At 43.2% G+C, this 15,735-nt stretch overlaps 1 protein-coding gene and 1 pseudogene across 13 annotated transcripts in view; both read left to right on the forward strand.

The window, feature by feature from the left end:
• Positions 1–8,518: 8,518 nt before the first annotated feature.
• On the forward strand, positions 8,519–9,241 carry LOC112819838 (calcium load-activated calcium channel-like; annotated as a pseudogene).
• Positions 9,242–13,345: 4,104 nt separating this feature from the next.
• The window catches only part of PHC3 (polyhomeotic homolog 3), a 76,267-nt gene continuing 73,877 nt past the window's right edge, over positions 13,346–15,735 (forward strand). For 11 of the 13 annotated variants that reach the window (XR_003209716.2, XM_025879094.2, XM_025879116.2 and 8 more), the window contains exon 1: positions 13,346–13,415. Coding sequence is in view for 10 of the 13 variants with exons in the window: in XM_025879094.2 (XP_025734879.1) it covers positions 13,402–13,415 (14 nt within the window). In the remaining 3 variants the exon portion in view is untranslated. Of the gene's footprint in view, positions 13,431–13,453; positions 13,715–15,735 lie in introns of those variants that run through there. The other 2 variants (XM_073897445.1, XM_025879105.2) reach the window with 2 other exon arrangements.

Here is a 15,735-nt window from a genome sequence, read left to right on the forward strand (position 1 = left end):
AGTAACAATTCAAGATTATGTAACAATCAAAAGCAATAGGGCAGTCCAGAAGAAATTGCTAATCTTGTGGAAAAGCAAGTCTGATCCATAGAAATTCAGAGAAAGGAGTAATTATGTGCAGCGAGGGTGGAGGAATTTTGTTTTCAATCTCTGATAGCAGTTATCGCAGAAGATAAGTGTGGTATAAAACAGAAGCAGTTGTCTTTCATCTGGAAGGGACTTTATCAAGGACTAACTGAAAAAATGCCTTATCAAGGACTCAATGAAAAAATCCTTTGTTAACTTGTAAGAGAATGTAATTTCAAAGAGACCCGAGTCCCTTGGCAAATTTACATGAGATAGGCCACAAGTTGCTATGCAGCCTTTAGAGGTCTGCTTTTTCTTACTGGAAAATGAGGTCCATGATCTCCAAGACCAATTCCGGTCTAGAACTGTAGGATTCTGGGAACTCTTGGACCCTTTTGGGTTTGAAAAAATTCACTGGACTGTGAACTTTCTTTATGTATAAAATTTTCCCAGCACCCAGCAAAGTTTATGGCACTTGATATTTGTTGGTCAACACTAGGAATCTCCAACCAGCTTTTCATTCATTGACACGTTTGTTGAGGGTTTACTATGTCATAGTCCCATGCTGGACATGGGGGTAGGAATACAAAAAAACTTGCCCCCAAGTTCACAGTAGTAGATGTGTGTCAACATTTACTTAAAAGCATGTGGTAAGGAAGATTCCTGGGTGGCTCAGTCGGTTGAACGTCTGCATTCTGCTCAGGTCATGATCTTGGGATCCTGGGATTGAGCCCCACATCAGGCTCCCTGCTCAGTGGGGAGTCTGTTTCTCCCTCTCCCACTGTCCCTCACCTCCCACTTGTACTCTCTCTCTGTCTCTCAAATAAATAAAATCTTAAAAAAAAAATGTGGTAAGAGTCAAGCCATTTAAGTGGGGGAAATAATTGTAGTTGTTTTTAACAAATGATGCCACAACAGTTGGATATCCATGTACAAAAAAATGAAGTTGGACCCCTACCTAAACCATTTACAAAATTTAACTCAAAATGGATTAAAGATCTAAATGTAAGAGCTAAAATTATAAAACCCTTAGAAGAAAACATAGTAAATCTTTATGATTTAAGATTAGGCAACGGTTTCTTAGATTGACACCAGAAACACAAATAACAAAAGAAAAAAATAAATTGAACTTCATCAAAGTTAAAAACACTGATATTTCTTTCCTTTTTTTTTTTTTTTATTGAGAGAGAGGGCACGTAAGGGGTGGGGTTGGTGGGGGAGGGACCAAGGGAAAGGAAGAGAGAGAATCTTAAGCAGGCTCCATGCCCAGCGCAGAGCCTGATGTGGGGTTTGATCTCACAACCCTGAGATCATGACCTGCACCAAAATCAAGAGTCAGATGCTTAACTGACTAAGCCACCCAGGTGCCCCCAAAATACTGGTATTTCAAAGGACACCATCAAGAAAGTGAAAAATCATCCCACAGAATGTGAGAATATATTTGCAAATCATATATCTGATAAGGTACTAGTATTCAGATATATAAGTAACTCTTAGAACTCAACCATAAGAAGACACGTAACTCAATTTTTTGTGGGCAAAGAACTTGAATAAATATTTCCCTAAAGACAACATAGGATGGCCAATAAAAACATGAAAAAAATCATTAGTCGTTAGGGAAATGCAGCCCTAAATCACAATGAGATTCTACTTCACACTGTCTAGTTTGACTATAATCAAATGGTAGATAATAACAAGTGTTGGCAAACATGAGCAGAAGTTGGAACACTCACACATGGCTGGTGGGAATCGAAAGTGCTGCAGCTGCTTTAGAAACAGTTCCTTAAGATGTAAAACAGAGAGTATGACCCAGGGATTACACACCTAGTTATATAACCGAGAATTAAAAACATATGTCTGCACAAAAACTAGTGAAGGTAGGGTGCCTGGGTGGCTCAGTCGGTTGGGCGTCTGCCTTTGGCTCAGGTCATGATCCCAGGGTCTTGGGATCGAGCCCCGCATTGGGCTCCCTGCTCCACAGGAAGCCTGCTTCTCCCTCTGCCTCTCTCTCTCTCTCATGAATTAAAAAAAAAAAAAAAAGTGTGTGAAGGTAAAAAAATAAAGTGTTATTCATAATACCTAAAAAGTGAAATCAAACCAAATGTCTATTAATTGAAGAATGGATAAACAAAATGTGATATATCCATAAAATGGAATCCTATTTATCTGTAAAAAGGAATAAGGTACTGAAAGATATTACAACGTGAGTGAACCTTGAAAACACTAAGCTAAGTAAAAGAAGCCAGATACAAAAGACCACATACTGTATGATTCCATTTATTTTATTTTGTTTATTTTTTTTTTTTTAAGATTTATTTATCTGAGAGAGAGAGAGGGAGCATGTGAGTTGGAGGGGGGACAAAGAGAGAGAATCCTCAAGTAGACTCCACAATGAGCAGGGAGCTTGATGCGGGGCTTGATCCCAAGACCCTGAGATCATGACCTGAGCCAAAATCAAGAGTCAAGCACTTAACCAAATGAGCCACCCAGGCACCTCTGTATGATTCCATTTATAGTAAATATTCAGAATAGGCAAACCCAAAGAAACAAAAAGCAGATTAGTGGTTGCCAGAGGTTGCAGAGAAGGTATAATGAAGAACGATTGCTTAAGGATCATGGAGTTTCTTTTAGAGTGATGAAAATGTTCTGAAATTATATAGTGGTGATGGTTATACAACATTTTGAATATACACTGAGTTATACGCTTTATTTTATTTTTTTAAAGATTTTATTTATTTATTTGAGAGAGAGAGAATGAGAGATAGCACGAGAGGGAAGAGGGTCAGAGGGAGAAGCAGACTCCCCGCTGAGCAGGGAGCCCGATGTGGGACTCGATCCCGGAACTCCAGGATCATGGCCTGAGCCGAAGGCAGCCGCTTAACCAACTGAGCCACCCAGGCGCCCTATACGCTTTATTTTAATTATTTTATTTTTTTCAAGTAAACTCTACCCCCAACATGGGGCTCGAACTCATGACCCCGAGATCCAAGAGTCCCATGCTCTACAGACGGAGCCTGCCTGGGGCCCCATGAGTTGTAACTTTAAGCAGATGGATTTTATATTATGTAAATTATATCTCAATTAAAAATATAAGTACTAATAGGGGAGTATAAACAGGGTACTATGCAGCTAACTATATCTGAGAGAGGCTGTGTAGGCCAAAAGAAGAAAACGTTGAGCGAAGTCTGAAGGATAATGCCCGAAGACAACAGTGGTTGGAGAGTGTCAGCCATGCTGAAAAAGGCCAGAACATGGATCTTGGAGTTGGACTTTGGCTCCGAAGCTAGTCCTGCCATATGCTAGCTGAGTGACCTTGAACGAGGTTACTTAATCCCGCTAAAATGAATATCCTCATCAGCAAAATGGAGGAAACTACCTCATGGGTTTGCTGTGCAAATTAGATAGGATACGGTAGGCAGGGCACTCAGTAAGTATTCAACAAGCATAGCCTTCTCTTTCTCCCCTCAACCTCTTATTGCTATTTTAGGTGGAATTAATGTTGAGTGCAAAGGCAGAGCAAGGAAAAGGCCTAGCTTGTGTCTGAATGGCAAGAAGTTTAATGAGTTTAAGTATAAAGGGAGTTGGAAGCAGGGGAAGGTGTTTTAGAGTCAGAAAATAGAGACTTTGTAGCCGAAGAAGGAGCTTTGTACTTGGTCCTTTGATTTAGTTCTAAATCTGCAGAGGTTTTAGAGAAGAAGAATGTGAAGATGTTGGTTCTTTAGATAAGAGCAGAGGGAAGGGTGGCCCAGGGTAGACAAGAATGGTCGCTCTGGGACCTTAGGAGAGGATATAGGTTTTTAACTTCATTAAGTGTAAACCAAATGCCTGAATATTAGAGGCACTTGATGGGGCCTATTTGCTGATGAATTGTTAATAATTATTTTATGTCAGATTTTCTTTTTTAAAAAAAGATTTACTTCAGAGAGAGAGGGCAAGTGCAGGGGGTAGGGGAAGGCAGAGTTAGAGAGAGAGGGAAAACAGACTCCCCACTAAGCGCAGGTCTGATGATGCAGGCTCAATTTCCCCCAACGAGCCGAAGGCCGACGCTTAACCATCTGAGCCACCCAGGAGCCCCAGAAGAGAGATAGTCTTAAGCAGACTCCCTGCTGAGTACAGAGACTGACTCGGGGCTTGAGCTCACCATCCTGAGACGCTTAACCAACTGTGCCAACCAACTGTGACCCTCTGGGCTCTTGTTCTAAATGTGATGGGAAGCCATTGGAGGAATTGAGCAGGACAGTGACATGATCCTCCTTACTGTGTGGAAAGTAGACAGTAGAGGAACAAGACTAGAAACTGGGTGACCTGTCAGGAGCCTATTGCAGCGGTCCAGGAAAGAGATGATGGTGGCTGGGCCTAGGTAGATAACAGCGGAGATGGTGAGAACTGTAGATTCGGTTTGTATCTTGACGATTTCATGCATGTTCATGGTGGTGTGGCCAGGGATGAGATTATATGTTGAAGGTGGAGCTCACAGGATTGCAAGAGGTCACACAGCTCGTGAGTGGTGGAGCCATTATTCAAATCTAAGTCTGTCTGATTCCACAGCCATGCTTCTAACGACAATTCTAAGTACCACAATGCTAAATGACAAAAGCGTAAAGGCAGAATGGAAAGTACATAGTATCTTTAAGTGTTTATTGAGCACCTATATGCTTGAAGTAAGGCTTTGTGGCACAACACAAGAAAACTCTGGACTGGGCAAATGGGAGATCGAGGTTCAAACTCTGCTTTTGCCTTGGATTCTTCATCAGCTTGTGTCATATGACATCTAATGTCCCTTCTAGCTTTGATGCTCTGTGTTTCCATTATTCAACACCTGGGGAGATACAGCTGACTGTGTATGGTGCTGCCCACAGGTGTACAAGGGAAGATAACACAGATTAGCATATGATTTGCATACCGATTACTGCGAGAGCAGATGAGAGGCTGCAGGACTAGAGACTGTCTTTTCAGTTTCAACACTATTTGGCTTAAAGTATTTGGTTTTAGGAGATTACTTTCAAAGAAAAGAGAAAGCAGGTCTGTACATTGTTGTCATTCTAATTTTCAGGATATACTAAGGTTTTACGCCTCATTCATTAAGTATTCAAACATTTATTCCCTCAACAGGCATTTAAAACCTATTGACTATTAGTCATACTCAATAACATTTATTGAGCAAATCTAGGTGAAGGGAGACCATGAGAAAAAGTTACAAAATAAACAAGAGAATTTTTTTAGACTTTACATTTGGCCTTTTAAGACTTCACAGCAATCTTTTTTTTTTTTTTAAGATTTTATTTATTTGGGGCGCCTGGATGGCTCAGTTGGTTAAGTGGCTGCCTTTGGCTCAGGTCATGATCCTGGGGTCCTGGGGTCGAGCCCCGCATTGGGCTCCTTGCTCAGTAGGGAGCCTGCTTCTCCCTCTCCCACTCCCCCTCCTTGTGCTTGCTCTCTACCTCTCAATCTCTGTGTGCCAAATAAATAAATAAAATATTTTTTAAAAAAGATTTTATTTATTATTTGAGAGAGAGAGTATGAGTGGGGTGAGGGGCAGAAGGAGAAGCAGACTCCCCACCAAGCAGGGAGCTTGATGTAGGGCTCGATCCCAGGACTCCGAGATCATGACCTGAGCTGAAGGCAGAGGCTTTACCAACTGAGCCACCCAGGCACACCAAGACTTTGCAACAGTTTTATAAGGCATTGCTGCCCCCTTCTTTTCCGTATTATAAAACTCAAACCTGAAACAGTTTAATCACTTGTCCAAGGTGGCTCACTTGGTAAGGTAGTGAACCCCATCTTCAGATCTGGGTCTGCTTGGATTTCTTGTCTCACCCCATGGGATCCTATGAGAGTGATCACAGTCTAGTTGGGATATGGGACAGTGTGTATGCTGTATTAACTCCCCTCAAAGTGTCTAGCACGGGGGAGGGGAGGTGTCAGTGATCTACAATAGAGGCCAGCAAACTCTGTAAAAGGCCACATAGTGAGCGGATCCTTATATTGTCTGTTGCAGCCACTCAGTCCTGCCCCTTGTGGCAAAGAAGCAGCCACAGACAACCAAACATGAATGAGTGGGTATGGCTGTGTTCCAATAAGATTCTACTCAATGGAGAATGAAATTTAAATTTCACATAATTTTCACTTGTCACTAAATACCGTTCTTCTTTTGATCCCCCCTACCCCCCCCACAATTAGAAATGGAAAAACAATTCTCCTCTTGAGAGCTGTACAAAAACAAGGGGCAGGCTGGATTTGGCCCATGGGCTTAAGTTGGTGAGTTTGGGCTGCTATAACAAACACCACCACCTGGGTGGCTCAAACGACAAACAACCTGTTCTCACAGTTCTAGAGGCAGTGAAGTCGAAGATCGAGATGCTGGCAGACTTGGTGTCTGGCAAGAGCCTTATGCCTGGTTTGCAGATGGCCATCTTATTGCTGTATCCTCACTTGGCAGTGAGAGAGATCATCTTCCTCTCCTGTCTCTTCTTACAGGGGCACTAATTCCATTTATGAAGGCTCCATCCTGATGACCTAATTACCTCCCTAAATACTATCACACTGGGGGATTAAGACTTCAATATATGAAGTTTGGCGGGGGGACGCATTCACTCCATTTCAGTTTATGAGGGAGCCCTGGCATCCTGAAGAGTTCTGTGCTCATTCTTCTCTGCAGGCCAGACCTTACAGTGTGAATTGTAGCCACTGACTTGGGAAACTAAATGCAGTAGGAGTAATTGGATCCTAAGGGGGCAGGGCCAAGTGGCAGCACTTAACTGCCAAAGGCTAAGTGGGCATGGTTACCATGATGGACAGCAGAGTCAAAGCAACAATCAGAATAGTCTGACTTGTGCAGACCTATGTCATTAGCTAGTTCATCATGGTGTTCCTAGAAGGGAAATAGGAAGCTTACTAAATTCTTACTTGAACTGGATCAGTAGAAAAGTTCTTGGTTAAATAAACAAAAGTTTGACCTCTATCATAAGAAAAGAGTCATAGCCCCTCAATCAATTCTCAGAATCCAACCAGTTTATAGACCCTAGAAACCCCTAAATGAAGGGGAGGCCACATGCCTTAGAGGAAGGACGCTGGGGCACTTCCAAAAATTTATAGTTAATCTTTCTCTAGCCTTTACCAAAGGGACCTACAACCTTCCACTAGGGTAACTGTGCATTGGGGTAAAGGAAATAATCAGACCCTTTGGGGACTACTGAACAATGGCTCTGAACTAACATTGATTCCAGGAGACCCAAATGTCACTGAGGCCCATTAGCCAGAGAAGGGGCTTACAGAGGTCAGGTGATTGGTGGAATTTGGTCTCAGGGCTGTCTCACTGTGGGCCCAGTTGGTCTCCAACTCTATCCAATGGTTCTTTCTTCAGTTCTGGAATACATACTTGGAACAGATATATTTAGCAGTCAGCAGAATCCCCACATTGGTTCTCTGACCTATGGAGTGAGGGCTGTTATAGTGGAAAAGGGCAAGTGGTAGGCCCTGAAACTGCTTCTACCTAGAAAAATAGTAAGCCAAAAATCAGTAGCCCTTTCCTGGAGGGATTGCAGAGATTACTGCTACCGTATACCTATTTGACTCCCCTAGTTGGCCTGGGCAGAAGACAGAAGAATCCTGGAAAATGACAGTGAACTATCATGAGCTTAACCAGGTGGTGACTGCAGTTGCAGCTGTTGTACCAGATGTGGTTTCCTTGCTCAAGCAAATTAACACATACCCTGCTGCTGGTTGCATAGCTATTGATCTGGCAAATGCTTTTTTTTCTTGATACCTGTTAGTAAAGACCACCAGAAGCAACTTACTTTCAGCTGGCAAAGCCATCAGTACACCTTCACTGTCCTACCTTGGGGGTACACCAACTCTCCAGCCCTATGCCATACTTTAGCTCCCAGAGATCTTGATCAGTTTCCCTTCCACAAGGTATCACACTGGTTCATTACATTGATGACATTATGCTGATTGGACTTAGTAAGCAAGGAGTAGCAACTACTCTAGACTTGTTAGGAAGGCATTTGCATGTCACAGGGTGGGAAATAAATCCAAAAAGACTTTGGGGCTTCTACCTCAGTGACATTTCTAGAGGCCCAATGGTATGGGGCATGTCAAGATATCCCTTTTTAAGGGAAAGATGAATTGTTGCATCTGGCCTCCTACAAACAAAAACAAGGCACAATGCCTAGTGGGCCTCTTGGATTTTGGAGTCAACATACTCCTCATTTGGGTGTTTTACTCCAAACCCAAGCTGCTAGTTTTGTGGGGTTCCAGAACAAGAGAAGGCTCGGTGACAGGTCCAGGCTGCTGTGCAAGCCGTGTTGCCACTTAGGACTTACGATCCAGCAGATCCAATGGTGCTTGAAGTGTATGTTGCAGACGGGGATGCTGTTTGAGGCTTTTGATAGGCCCCTAGAGTGAATCACCATGCAGACCCTTAGAATTTTGGGGACTCTAGTCTGTCAGAGAGTGTTACTCGGTGGTCCAGAAATCCAGGGAAGTCGTTGTCATTTAATTTTTGCAGGCTCTCGAGCACCTCCCCCCTGGCGGGTGGGAGTGCAGAGAGGAAAGTGCGAGATGAGCACCATGTTCGCGGACACACTGCTCATTGTTTTTATCTGCGTGTGCACGGCTCTTCTTGCCGAGGGTATAACCTGGGTCCTGGTTTACAGGACAGACAAGTACAAGAGACTGAAAGCGGAGGTGGAAAAACAGAGTAAAAAACTGGCAAAGGAAACAATAACAGAGTCAGCTGGTCGACAACAAAAATAGAACCTAGAGAGGCAAGAAGAGAAACTGAAAAATAACAACAGAGACCTATCCATGGTCTAAATGAAATCCATGTTTGCAATTGGCTTTTGTTTTACAGCCCTAATGGAAATGTTCAATTCCATATTTGATGGTAGAGTGGTGGCAAAGCTCCCTTTTACCCGCCTTTCCTATATCCAAGGACCGTCTCATTAAAACCTGCTAGGGGATGACACCACAGACTGTTCCTTCATTTTTCTGTTTGTTCTCTGTACCATGTCAATTCGACAGAACATCCAGAAGATTCTTGGTCTTGCCCCTTCACGAGCTGCCACCAAGCAGGCAGGTGGATTTCTTGGTCCTCCACCTCCTTCTGGGAAGTTCTCTTGAAATCAAGAAGAAACCTGTAATTCCTGTCACTCTTTTTAGACATTCAAATTAGACTGGCAACTATTTTGTAGCAAGAGCCATAGACAGCCTTAACACTTGGGCCACTTTCTAGTTCTGAGTTACTTGTAGACTTTTTGGAAATGATTCAAATGAGAATGGCACCCAGCAAACACGATAGTACTTTCAGTCACAGATTAATTTTTAGAAAAATAAGTTTGTTGGTTAGATAAGTTCAGGCAATGTTTATGTAATGAGAAGCAAATAGCATCTTTCTTGTTTGGCTTACATGGATATTTTCTGTGGGCCTGACTCTCAAGCCTGTGCTGTGTGCCATGTACCATGGAAGTTGGCTCTCCATGAGCATTTAGAGATCTGGAAGAAAAATTTAGTTTGTGATATATATACATATTTTAAAGATTTTATTTATTTGACAAATAGAGACACAGCGAGAGAGGGAACACAAGCAGGGGGAGTGGGAGAGGGAGAAGCAGGCTTCCCGCTGAGCAGGGAGCCCAATGCGGGGCTTGATCCCAGGACCCTGGGGACCATGATCTGAGCCAAAGGCAGACACCCAACAACTGAGCCACCCAGGCGCTCCTAGTTTGTGATATCTTAATTGGAACTATTTGTTGTACAATGTTTCCAAGCCAAATATATGACCCAAGATCAATAAAGAGGCCAAAATTTTAGCTACAAAAAAAAAAAAAAAGAAGAATTTTGGGGAAAAAAGCCCTACCATCCTCTGCAGATAACTTCTTTTCTTTTTTAAAGATTTTATTTATTTATTTTACAGAGAGAAAGATAGTGAGAGTAGGAACATAAGCAGGAGGAGAGGGAGAGGGAGAAATAGGCTTTCCGCCCAGCAGGGAGCCCGAAGTGGGGCTTGATCCCAGGACCCTGGGATCATGACCTGAGCCGAAGGCAGACGCTTAACGACTGAGCCACCCAGGCGCCCCAATAACTACTTTTCTTTTGAGAACCAGCTCTTGGCCTGCTCCTGGGCCTCAGTAGAGACTGAATGGGTCACCCAGTTACCATGAGACCTGAGCTATCATAAACTGAGTATTATCTGACTTACTAAGCCATGAAGTTGGGGGTGCATAGAAGAATTCCATCATCAAATGGAAAGGGCCCAGCAGGCTGTGAAGGCACAAGTGGGTTACATGAAGAAGTAGCCCAAATGTCTATGGTCCCCATGTCTGATACACCGTGAAGATACAGCAAGGAGGCAGCTGTCTGCAAACTAGGAAGAGGGTTCTTACTAGATACTGAATCTGCTGGCATCTTGATCTTGGACTTCCCAGCCTCCAGAACTGTAAGAAATAACTGTTTGGTGTTTAAGCCACCCAATCGATGGTATTTGTTATAAGTGGCACCAACTGACTAAGGCAGAAATAGTGGTTTGCTAGTAGAGTCCAAACTGGCACTCTCCAGTAGAATGTTCTGCAATGATGAAAATATTCTATATCTGCACTGCATAATATACTTGTCACTATTGAGCACTAGATGTGTGACTCATGCAAGTAAGGAAATAAAATTTTAATCTAGCCCTTTCTTCCACTCCTGTAGCCTTTACCATTTCTCTTAGGATTCATACAGTGTCTCAGTTAGTTGCCATGTATACATTTTCATTTTCTTCCAATCCATTCTTCACAAAGCTAGAGGGGTTTTTCTAAAATCAAATAGGATCCTAGCACTTCTCCAAGGTAATGATTCCTGGAAACTTTAGAAAGAAGTTCAACCTGCTAGCACACCATATACATCCTTTCCTTAGGAAATCACAAAGAAGTAAAACATCTTCCTCTGATCAGGTAAGTGATGATAAATTTCTTAAGAGTAGTCCCTTATACTTTTTCAATTCTAACATATCTCACAGGGGCTTGCTGAACGCTGCTGTGAAAAAAAAACAACAACTTGGCTTTGGAGATGGGAAGCTTAAATTAGAACCCTGCATCTGGTACATTCGAACACAGACACCAATGGTACTTAATCACCTCACTATACTTCTGTGCTAAATGGGAATGATGATAATTACATCACAGGGTTGTTGTGAAGAGTAAATGAGTTTGTGAAAATCCTCTGCACTTAGTAAAACGCTGTAGAAATGGTTGATGTTATAATAACTATTGAGTTTGGAAATGTTCTTAAAAAGCAATACTGGTCTGACTTTACCTAACATCCATCTGGAGTTTTAAAGCCGATCTTCACTAGGTGACAATATAGACATAGGCCTTAGATGTTCAAGGAAAAGACGGATGAAAGGAACAATTTTGCCCCATTTATTCCAAACACTCCTTTGAATTATGCATTTTCCATCTTTAGGTTTAAGACTGTGCTTTTTTGGGGCCCCTGGGTGGCTCCAGTTGGTTAAGCTTCTGCCTTTGGCTCAGGTCATGATCCCAGGTTCCTGGGATCGAGTCCTACATCAGGCTCCTTGCTCAGTGGCGAGCTGGCTTCTCCCCTGACTGCCATTCCCCCTGCCTGTGTGCGTGCGCGCGCTCTCTCTCTGGGTCAAATAAATAAAATCTTAAAAAAAAAAAAAAGGACTGTGCTTTCTTCACTTTTGTTTCTCTAAACAAAAATTTCAGCAATACCAATGGACAGTTGATTCTTGAGAGTCAAATGACAATGACATCATACGGGCAGGTCAGAAAAGAAAGAAAAATGGTAATATCTTATTTTTAAGTATCTACAGGGACTTTTCCAAAGGGGACTTTCTCAGTGAGTTCTCCTAGGAGTAGTAGGAAAGGCACTGCTCTCAGAGAGGAAAATAAGGTAAAGAAGCCACATTTTCAGGGGTGCCTGGCTGGTTTAGTCAGTATAGTGTGCAACTCTTGATCTAGGGGTTGTGAGTTCGAGTCCCACGTTAGGTGTGGTGATTACTTAAAAAATAAAGTCTTTTAAAAAAACAAAACAAGGGGTGCCTTGGTGGCTCAGTTAGTGAAGCGTCTGCCTTCAGCTCAGGTCATGATCCCAGGGTCCTGGGATGGAGCCCCCCATCTGGCTCCCTGCTCAGCGGGAAGCCTGCTTCTCCCTCTCCCTCTGTCCCTCCCCACTGCTGTGCTCTGTCTCTCTCTCTAATAAATAATTAAAACAAAACAAAACAAAAAACCCATGTTCTCAGAGTGGGGGAAAAGAGGTAAACTGACAATTAAGTTTACATTGGAAGTATTCTTTTCCCTACCCTAGGGAGAGCCGAAACACAAGATTTCTAAGATTAAGTATACTTTTCATTAGACCACATTACACTTTATGATGGATTTATATCAATACTTCATTTCTCAGGTCTTGAAATTAGGGCAGTTCCACCATCTTAAGAAATACCAAAAGAAGACATTGCTTGTTATCAGTACACTTTTTTTTCCCCGTTAAGGGTAGTAAAGATTGATTATTCCGTGAACTTAAGGTTGCCAAAGCACTTAATGAATCTGTTTCAGAACACTTATATTGCACGGATATTTCTACAAACCTCTCTCCACTCTCCAGATTAAGACTTCCTGGAAGACAGGGACTTTTTATACTCATCTTTGTTTATCTCATTCTGCCTCAGAGTACTTGCCATATATACTGCACCGTAAAACATATTAGCAAACTCGTGGCCTTTCCTGCTTATTCTCTCTGGTATTCAAGTTTGCAATGCCTACCAAGTGCTCAGGAAATTCATGTCCTAGACATGAATGATATTCATAGGGTCATTAGGGTGATTCCTTAACCTCGCCAGCGTCTGGAACACTATCTTTGAGCCTGAGAGAGGAACCGCTGGTTTGGACCCACAACTCCATTGAGCCCCAGGTAACAAGCCCGGCAGCCACCACAGCATTTCCTTTCCCACTGAAACTTCAAGCATCCAATCTTCGTTGTATTTTCTTTCATCTCACTCTCTGCAATTTACATAGGCTTTCGTATATTTGAGATGTTCTTTAAATTTGTAATTTAACAGTCTAAACAGAACTTTTTATATCTTGGTTACAGACCCCACCTCAAGAGTAAGACCTTAGGCAAGAGAAAGCGACGGGCTGGAGGGGAGACACTGGTATCTAAATTGGGGAAACCTGCTCACTTCGCAGAGCGAGCAAGGCCTCAGGTGGGAGGGGGGATTGGAAACCGACGACGCCACGTGACCTCGGGGGCCCCAGGGGTGAGTCGACCCCGCCCCTCCGCTCGCCGCCGGGGGGCGCATGCGCAGCCCGTGTTAGTGATGGAGGAGAGAAGATGGCGGAAGCGGAGTGAGTGACTTGCTGGTGACTGATGTCGTAACCGGGGGGCGAGTGGGGCAGCGACATGTCCCCTAAGGGGAAAGCGCAAGGTTCTTTAGCGGGCAGTGCAGGGAAAGGGATAACCAAGAGCTTCCTTATCGTTGAGAATCCTGCTTGGCCCAAATCGGGGGGCGGAGGCCAACTGTAAGGGTCTAGTTACCTCCAGGCGGGAGCGCCCCTTCCGCCGTCTGATCCCAGATCGGCGGGGCTCTACGCGCAGAGTCACCCCAGGGACCCCGATTGCTGCGTCTTCCGGGAGCTAAGCCCCGGTGGGTTCCTTAGGCGCTGTCATCCCTGCAAGTGGGCCCCGCGGGCAGTCTTGTCACGGATGCCCGCGCCGGGGGCCCGCGGAGGCTGGGGAGGGTTGGGCGGGCACTGCCAGGCCTCCTTCGCGCTTTCCTCCTTCCCGCCCCGGCGTCACCCCACTCCTCCTCAGTGGGAGAACCGGAGACGAGGCTGCTCACCGCCCTCCCCCGGGAGGCGTGGAGAAGGTGTCCCACCCAGCGTGGGCCTTGGAGCGGAGGGGGGGGGGTCGTGTTCCTGCGGGTCTGACCAGGCAGAAAACACCCCAGATAGAAGGACCTTATTTCCCTTGGGTCTCTGGCTGCAGTGTTGATGCCTCCTTAGAGGGCCATATTCTTGTGTGGCGGTGTGGTGTGATGGTATCCTTAGCTAGCTACTCAAACTTAGTGTTTCCTGGGTAGGCCTCTTGTGTACCAGGACTGCCAGCTCTATTTTGCAGACTGTACTACGCACAGACGGTGGAGTTAGCAAAATTGTTCTTTTGTGCCAGGTCTCCAAGTGCAATACAATGGTTTGGCCAGTTCTACTCACTGCTGTTTAGACTTGTGCCTAGAATTTGGATTATCTGTGACCATTTTTGGTTTGTTTCTGAACAAATCTACCAAGGGGTTTGAGTTTGAGGACATGGTTGCATAGAATAGCACTCTAAAAGGACCAGAATTTAAACTGGCTTTTTGCATATCACAGCTGCTATGTGTTTCGGGAGTGTTAGGACGTTCAGTAATTTGGTAAAAAGTTTACCTTATCTACCACTAAATCTGAATGATGTTGAACAGTTACCATATGATGCTGTGATTTGATGATTGGAAGGCAGTTTGAAAAACTATTAAAAAAAAAAAACAAAAACCCAGAGAAGCATGAAGATGTGTGAGTCATTACAATCAGAAAAGTAAAGTCAGCTGTTTTCCTCCGCTGTTTTCCTTTCACTTTTCCTTTTATTAAATTGAGGGGTTTTTTTTTTACTTGAAGAGCATATGAGTACTATTTACATAAATGATGTAAAGAACAAAGAATATTTGTACATAAAAGGACACCATATGGATATAGCGTATGTATGCACAATTAGTGCCAAATTCCTTTGTCTTTTCATGAAGTAGAAAGTGTTCTTGTTACATTCTTGTCAATGATGCTGATTGTGATGGGTGTCAGATTTTGTTTCTCAGAAGAAAAGAGGGGTTAAGAAAGGCAGATAAAACCGGTGTATTCTCAAGTGTGTATTTCACCATTCTGGTGCATTTCTAACCCTACAAAAACTGTTGTAGTTCTTCTTTCTAACAATATTGAGGCCTTCAGAATTGACTTAAAATACAGTGTTGTTTGAATATATTCAAGTATAGATTCAGTGTTAAGTGGAAGTTTATACCCAATAATGAAGTGAGTTTGCAATATTAGAGGGGAAGGAATCAGAAAGCCTGGTACAAAAATATAGTTTATGAACTTTACTGTTCATACATAAGGAAAGTGACATAATTGTGCTGTTTTCAGAATTTGGAGCAATTTTTTGTGAAAAGAGGTTTTTGTAAAGAAGCATAAAGAAATTGTTGTCAGCTCCTTCTCTGATTTCCCAGCCTAATCTGTTAAGTATAACCAGAGTTATTAGATGTAGTAAGGACAGTGTTGTAGACTAATTAGGGAAAAGCCAGTGTGAGTTAAAGAATTACTATTTTTACTTTTTTTTTTTATAATGTAAGTTCTGTGCCCAACGTTGGGCTTAAATTCAGGGTGACCCTGAGATCAAGAGTCGGATGCCCTACCCACTGAGCCAGCCAGATGCCCTTTAGAGCCCCACGTTGGATGTGGAGATTACTTAAAGAATAAAACCTTAAAAGAATTATTTTTTAAAGTAACTTATTTAATAAGAGAACATATTTTTATTTTTTATTTTTTTAAAGATCTTATTTATTTGACAGAGAGAGACACAGCGAGAGAGGGAACACAAGCAAGGGGGAGTGGGAGTGGGAGAGGGAGAAGCAGGCTTCCCGCCCAG

The sequence above is a fragment of the Callorhinus ursinus genome, unplaced genomic scaffold (genome assembly GCF_003265705.2).
Source record: "Callorhinus ursinus isolate GAN/ISIS: 27379988/994484 unplaced genomic scaffold, GSC_fseal_2.0 scaffold1, whole genome shotgun sequence".
In the NCBI taxonomy this organism is placed as follows: Eukaryota; Metazoa; Chordata; class Mammalia; order Carnivora; family Otariidae; genus Callorhinus; species Callorhinus ursinus.